Below are 7,978 nucleotides of genomic sequence, written 5' to 3'. Positions count from 1 at the left end.
AAATCCAAGCACTTTTACTGTCCTAAAAGGTGATGACAGACACAAAAATAAAAAAAAAATAAAAAAATACACATCATTGTAAAATCAATACATTCATCGTTCCACTCAGAATCTAAAAAAAATATATTTTTGTATTGTTTTTAAACTTAATATTCCTGGGAAATTATTTTTTAATTATGATCAAAAAGTATAACCATTGTCATAACAATAAAAATACTTCTTTCCCATACATTATACAAGGTAAACAACATACAAATTGTAAAACTGGTAACTAATCAGTAATACATAATTTGAGTTTCTGACAAAATTGTAATAATTTTAACAACTCGTAAAATATCTGAACACATTTTTGAAATGCTAATCGGTAATATTGGATATTTTCAGCTGATAAAACAATATTATCACATGTTAGATAAAATTGTATTTAATCTGTGATATCACAGCGTAAGACCTGGTAAATGGGCACAACAGTACCATTGCATGTTATGTACTCGAAGTTATAAAGAATTGATGAACATAATATTATAATGATCACAAAGCTGGGCAAGTTGGTCATTTTTTCAACTAGTTGAAGTTAAGTTACTCTAATAAAAAAACTAATTTAGAATTTAATTTAGTTACTGAAATTGTCTAAATTTCTAACTTAGTTAGTTAGAAGTTAGTTTGGTGAAAATAGTAACTTAAGTTAGAGTAGAAGTTAGAAGTTAGTTTTTTTTTTCGATTAAAAAACCTTTTTGTTGAAATGTAAATAATAAGTTATCTAACTTAAATTATTGATTAAAACTGAAAAATTGAATTAAACACCTAGTAATTTGATCGAAATGTTCTAATTAGGTAAGTATTAAGTAAATTATTATAATAATTTCAATTATTTGGTATATCACTTATCAGTTATTAGAACATAGAGGGTGAAACAAAATAAAAAAATATACATAACAGTATGACAACTTAAAATATTAATATTAAATAATGATACATAATATAATCTATATGACTATATTCTATTATATTTTATTCAAAAATGTTTGTTATATTTTAACAAAAGTGACATTTCAAAGTTATCATCAGACATAGACCCACGCCTTTCATCGAATAATTGGCCTCCTGCACTAAAAAGTCTCTCGACGTGAGCACTGGAGGGAATACTTGTATTATACTTAAGTATACCTTAATTGTTACCGATAACACTACCACGAAAATTCGGTATCGTGTCTACACTAATTGGTTAAACCATCCGTATAGATACTATTATCTAGTAGATATCGCGGACTACGCGGAAAAGCCGTGGTTCCTGTGCGTGCATTATTATAAATACTAATAATTTATTAATAATATATATGAGCCAATAATCTATACATATAGGCATATTATAGCCATCATATCATGATTGAGGAACAGCTGTTGGAATTTTGGAATAAAAAAAATTAATAATAATTGTTCACACACACAGTTGCGAAGATAATTAAGCACACCACTGCCCTCCCGTCAATCAAAACCTTATCATGCTTATTGTAGCTAATGTTATTAAAATTAATACGTCCTTTCTTAATTATATAAATTAATTATTATTTATGCGTCTATCGGCGATTGCACTTTTGCGGTTTCGGGTTTCTGTCACAGAACACGAGACCGGCTAAAATAATCGCCGATAGACCGCATATAAAAGGCCGCACGACCGACAACCGAGTACCAGTCTTTCACCTGATCTGTAGCAAGACCCACCCGGGCAGACTTGCGCATTTCAGGTAAAAGCCTTCCACACCCGAACTTATCGAACGGTATTTATATCGGTCAACAGTGCAATAGTCTAATAGTCAGAGTATTCCGGCATTGCACTGACCATATATCTGCCGCAGTCTATGGGGCAACAGTCGGAGTATTCTGGCATTGCACCGACTGTCATACCGTTCGGTAAGTTCCAACACCCCGTCGTGCGCACTTTCACTCCGTACTTTTATCGTTTTAAAATCATAACAGTGTATATTCTCTTTTGTTGTTAAATAAAATGTAAAAATCGTCAGTGTGACATAATAAAAAATCTCTTTGTTATTACAATAAACAAATCCAAATCCACAACCTCAAACATTGGTCCTTCGAGCCGGATGAGAAAAGACAAACCGTGACCCTGTCATATTGTCCATCAACATCCACGCCAAGAAAAAATTGATAGCAGTCACTCAAGTCACTATCATATCAATCGGCCATCCTTGACTACTGGTGTCGTGTCAACTACTGAAGTTAACAGCTACACGAACCATGACGCTACCCGTCTCCGCTGGATACATTGAAGCAAAGGCCCGTGTAATCCGAGGTACCGACAGAATCACTGCATTCATTGCGGTGGCTGGTGAGTTCAAAGCTGATTCAAAAAATGTTGCAAAACGGGCAAAAATTGAGCAGATGCTTCGGGAACTCAACGAAATCCGTTGGAAAGTTGAAGAGGACATCCAGTACATGGAAAACGCAGTCAGTCAAGGGACAGCTCCAATTGACGTCACTGATACATCCAGTAGCCGCGCACTCTCTGCCACGTTCGATAATCTGTATTACGAACTTGCTGCCTTTGCAGATGTGCAGAAAATCTCATTATCACCTGTCCTGGATCAATCGCTCTCAGCAACCTTAAACAAAACCATCGGAAATGGATCAACTAACGTATCCCATTACCAACTGCCAAAACGAACGTTCCCGATCTTCTCTGGCATCATTACTGAGTGGCAAGGATTCGACGACCTGTTCAACTCAATTATGTCACATGCCCCAGAACTTCCCGACGTCGAAAGATTTGAGTTTCTAAAAACGTCTCTTGAAGGTGAAGCGAAGACAGTCATAGCCCATCTTCCGTTAACGTCCGCAAATTACCACAGTGCGTGGGAAATATTACGAGCTCGATACGGGAATAAGAGGGACTTGGCTAGAATCCACATACAAGCTCTTCTTGCCCCACACAAAGTACTATCTACCGATGCCTGTTCAATCAAATCACAGATCAATACGATCCTTGAACACACCGCCGCATTGGACAATCTAAGCCTCACGACTCGTCAGTGGAGCCCAGTGTTAGTTCATATATTTGAGCAACATCTTGACTATGAACTTCGGGCTCGCTGGGAGCTGATCCTCGGTGACAGGCACCAACCGCAGTTGACTGAGTTCGTTGAATTTCTGCGTAGTCACGTGCGGGCAGCCGATGCACGAGCGGGACATTACTCTACGGCCAGTCCAGGTATAGCTGACTCATTAAGAGCCAAATCTAAACCACCACCGTCAAGAGGTTCTCGTTCAACGGCGTCATCTAAAGTTCTTGTGGCAGCCACCAAATCCACGTCGAGCACAACCATTAGCTGCCCACTATGTAAGCAAGCCCATTCAGTTCGAAAATGCGCAATCTTCGAAAGCCAAAACCCAAGTGAACGATTCTAAACGGCGAAGAAGCTGCAGTTGTGTATCAACTGTTTGGGATCTGGACATACGTCGTCGGCATGTCCATCAAAGCATACATGCCAAGCGTGTAAGAAGCAGCATCATACGCTTCTACACTTCCCAAATGATGCAACCACGGATGACAGTGCTCCGTCAGCAGCTACGATGTTTACTGCCACTCAAAGATCTCGGGCCGATCCTACTGTCAACATTACTCATCAGTGTCGCATCAATCGACCAACAGAAACATACTCTGCGAGCACTATTGGATACGGGAAATCAGGTCAGTTTTATCACGAAGCAGTGTGCAGATCGCCTCTTTGTGACCCGCCGACGTTGCACTACAAAAATCAGCGTGTTCTCAGGCACACCGGTTAACGTGGTGTCTGGCATGACCACAATTACAATGTCACCAGTAAACCAATCTGAACCATCCATTCCTCTCGATGTTCTTATTGTGTCAAAAATCACAGATGTCACACCTCAAGAAACTATTCAAGCAACCTCATGGCCACACATCAATCAACTAGATCTGGCAGATCCAACCTTCCACACTCCAGGGCAAGTTGATATCTTGCTCGGCGCAGACGTCGCACCAGCTATCTTCACCGGTGATCGCATTGCTGGTCTTCAACATCATCCAATGGCCTTTGGCACTGTATTTGGATGGGTTTTGATGGGACCAGCTGAAGCAATGACACCCAAGCCAGTCACGTCAATGTTAGTCACCTCTGATTCAACACTTGAACAATCTTTGTCAATATTCTGGGAGATGGAGGAACCACCCCATAAACACCATTTATTTGAGCCCAGATGAAATCCACGCAGAAAGAATATTCACGTCCTCAGTAAAGCGTCGGGCGTCTGGTCGATTTAGCATTGCGCTACCATTAAAACATCCTCACCCAATCCTCGGCGATTCCCGGAGCATGGCTCAAACACGATTTCGTTATTTGGAACGCCGATTGTCGCAAAATGAAGAGCTTTCCCGACAATATAAGGAGTTCATGAGAGATTACCTTGAGAGTCAACATATGGAATTAGTCCCGATGAATAAAAGAATGACTCCATATTGCTACTACATCCCACATCACTGCATCGTGCGTCCTGAGAGTAAGACAACTAAACTCCGAGTCGTCTTTGATGCCTCTGCTGTGACCACCACGGGACAATCACTCAATACCAACCTATATACAGGTCGCAAGCTCCAACAGGACTTACCACGGATTCTGATCCGTGCCCGAGTACACAAGGTTCTGTTTACAGCTGACATCAAGCAGATGTATAGGCAAATTGAAATTCATTCTGAAAACCGTGATTATTTACGGATTCTTTGGAGATTTAATCCTGATGAACCAATAACAGAATACCGTCTCTGTACAGTCACATATGGTACATCCTCTGCTCCTCATCAAGCATTGCGAACCTTACAACACCTAGCGAAGATCGAGGAGATAAGATTCCCCATCGCTGCTCATATCCTCATGCAAGATACGTTTGTGGATGACATACTTACGGGGGCTGATTCCCCAGAAGCAGCTTTAGTGCAACAATCACAATTAATTGCTCTATGTAAACAAGGCCAATTTCAACTTCGGAAATGGGCCAGCAACTCTCCCGTGATCCTTCAGGCTGTATCAGACAATGAGCGCTCCATGTCAGCTGATGTACTATTTGATGATGAGCTGGAGGCTGGGCTGAAAATCCTCGGGATGCAATGGAATCCAAAACTAGATCATTTCTCTTACACCTTTCAGTGTCCAAATGCAAGTACAACTAAACGCTCGATCCTTTCGGATCTTGCACGCATCTTCGATCCTTCTCGGCTTTCTCTCACCTGTCACCTTTTTGGCAAAGCACATGATGCAGTTATTATGGACATCAGGAATTGGATGGGACGATCCCATTCCTGAGCAGGTGCAAACAATGTGGCAGCGATACCAAAGTGAAATTCAATGCATACAAAATCTGAAGATTCCCCGACGACTCACCACAGAAAGAGAAACTCAGTATGAACTCCACGTCTTCTCAGACAGTTCCGAAAAGGGTTATGCGGCCGCAGTCTACCTACGCTGCGATTCCGGAAACCACGTGTTTTCCAACCTCGTCACGGCCAAATCCAAGGTGTCATCTCTGAAACGAGTGACTATTCCACGGTTAGAATTGTGCGGTGCAGTGTTGGCAGCTCAACTGTTGCATTATGTCTATGAACTTCTCAAACAACTACTATCTATCAACGCCATGCACGCCTGGACTGATTCAACGACCACTCTCGCCTGGATTCAATCATCTCCACATCGCTGGGCTACGTTTATTGCAAACAGAACTAGCCAAATCCAGAGCCTCACACCACCATCACTCTGGCGATATGTTCCAACCAGCGAAAATCCAGTAGACTGCGCATCTCGTGGACTCTACCCTTCTGAACTTCTGAAACATCCAATGTGGTGGAATGGACCTGCGTTCCTGGTCCAAGATCACAGTACATGGCCCTTATGTTCTGCTGCGGCCGTCACAGACCTTGAAGCACGAACCACAGTCCTCGTGATAACCCCGACCAGCACCATTTTCGACCGCCTCTTCTGTCGAATTTCGTCATTACAAAAGATCATTCGCATCATCGCATATTGTAAACGAGTTTTTGCGAACATCAAACCCAACAGAATCGAACCAACAACCACTGAACTAAGTCACGCACTGGAGGTCATTATACTCGCCGTACAAAGCCAAGCATTCGGTGACGAACTTACGCAGCTCCGCGATCCTACTCACAAAGGCGCTAACAAATTACGTGGCTTAAATCCATTTGTTGATAACCGTGGAATCCTTCGAGTTGGAGGTCGTCTGGTCCACGCTGATCTTCCGTATGAGCAGAAGCACCCTAGTCTTCTGCCGAGGACACATCGATTTACTCACTTGCTAATTGACGACACTCACCGTCAACACAACCACCCGGGGGCTAAAACACTACAAGCCATCATCCAGCAACAGTATTGGATTGTAGTCAGTCGCCAAGTAATTAAATCTCGTTTACGTCACTGTATTGCCTGCTACCGAATTCGTCCCCGAGGAGTCCAGCCCATAATGGGAAATTTGCCAAAATTCCGTTTACAGCAAATAAAACCATTCACCGCAGTCGGGGTCGACTATGCTGGTCCAATCACGTTAAAACCATCAAAAACACGCAGCACTGTACCATGCCAAGCCTACATATGCCTCTTCGTCTGTATGGCAACCAAAGCGCTACATCTTGAACTCGCCTCAGACTTGTCCACAGAAACTTTTCTGATGGCCTTTAGTCGTTTCATTTCACGCCGAGGCCCAGTACAACAGATGCACAGTGACTGTGGAACCAACTTTGTAGGTGCCTCCAAGTTGTTTGAAATAGTTGATAAATTCACACAATCCACTGAACACCAGGAAAAGTGTAGGAACTTTCTCACAGCGCGGAACATCAGCTGGCACTTCAATCCACCATCCGCACCTCACTTCGGGGGTCTTTGGGAGGCTGGAGTGAAGTCAACAAAAACACTGATTCACAGAACGATTGGTCTCCATCGACTCAAGTACGAAGAACTCAGTACCCTTTTAACGCGGATCGAAGCCACACTAAACTCACGGCCATTAAGTGCACTCAGTCCTGATCCATTGGACTTCGATGCACTAACGCCCAGTCATTTTCTTACACTGATGCCCACCACTTCAACCGTCGATCCGAACTTAGATAACATACCAACGTCACATTATAAACGCTGGAAACTCATTTCGGAACTCCACACACACTTTTGGAAACGTTGGAAAAACGAATATCTACAGACTCTCCAGCTTCGATCAAAATGGTCAACCGGTCAAAAGAACCTAACGGTCGACACATTGGTCCTTATTCGAGAACCAACTCCTCCGTTGTGCTGGAAGCTTGGCCGGATCACAGAAGTACATCCAGGACAAGATGGTGTCGTCAGGGTAGCCACCGTCAAGACTGCAACCGGGCTACTCAAACGTCCAACGGTCAAACTCTGTCCTTTGCCAATATGTTGAATGCCGGATGCATTCAAAGGGAGCAGCATGTTCACACACACAGTTGCGAAGATAATTAAGCACACCACTGCCCTCCCGTCAATCTCAACCTTATCATGCTTATCGTAGCTAATGTTATTAAAATTAATACGTCCTTTCTTAATTATATAAATTAATTATTAGTTATGCGTCTATCGGCGATTGCACTTTTGCGGTTTCGGGTTTCTGTCACAGAACACGGTACCGACGATTGCCAGTCTGTCACAGAACACGAGACCGGCTAAAATAATCGCCGATAGACCGCATATAAAAGGCCGCACGACCGACAACCGAGTACCAGTCTTTCACCTGATCTGTAGCAAGACCCACCCGGGCAGACTTGCGCATTTCAGGTGAAAGCCTTCTACACCCGAACTTATCGGACGGTATTTATATCGGTCAATAGTGCAATAGTCAGAGTATTCCGGCATTGCACTGACCATATATCTGCCGCAGTCTATGGGGCAACAGTCGGAGTATTCTGGCATTGCACCGACTG

At 42.7% G+C, this 7,978-nt stretch overlaps 3 protein-coding genes across 3 annotated transcripts; all 3 read left to right on the top strand.

Moving 5' to 3' along the window:
* The first annotated feature begins 3,547 nt into the window (after positions 1–3,547).
* LOC107884024 lies at positions 3,548–4,240 on the top strand. The gene has a single exon (XM_016805315.1). It carries the CDS (start codon positions 3,548–3,550, stop codon positions 4,238–4,240), a length of 693 nt encoding a protein of 230 aa, XP_016660804.1.
* Positions 4,241–4,352: 112 nt separating this feature from the next.
* LOC103309734 lies at positions 4,353–5,336 on the top strand. Its single transcript, XM_008185951.1, has one exon. It carries the CDS (start codon positions 4,353–4,355, stop codon positions 5,334–5,336), a length of 984 nt encoding a protein of 327 aa, XP_008184173.1.
* A 13-nt stretch (positions 5,337–5,349) lies between these two features.
* LOC103309733 lies at positions 5,350–7,461 on the top strand. Its single transcript, XM_008185950.1, has one exon. The coding sequence runs from the start codon at positions 5,350–5,352 to the stop codon at positions 7,459–7,461; it is 2,112 nt and encodes a 703-aa protein (XP_008184172.1).
* Positions 7,462–7,978: the final 517 nt, after the last annotated feature.

This window comes from Acyrthosiphon pisum, unplaced genomic scaffold (genome assembly GCF_005508785.2).
Source record: "Acyrthosiphon pisum isolate AL4f unplaced genomic scaffold, pea_aphid_22Mar2018_4r6ur Scaffold_21429;HRSCAF=23973, whole genome shotgun sequence".
In the NCBI taxonomy this organism is placed as follows: Eukaryota; Metazoa; Arthropoda; class Insecta; order Hemiptera; family Aphididae; genus Acyrthosiphon; species Acyrthosiphon pisum.
Note: the sequence above shows the minus strand (reverse complement) of the source record. Positions and strands in the feature narration are given on the sequence as shown.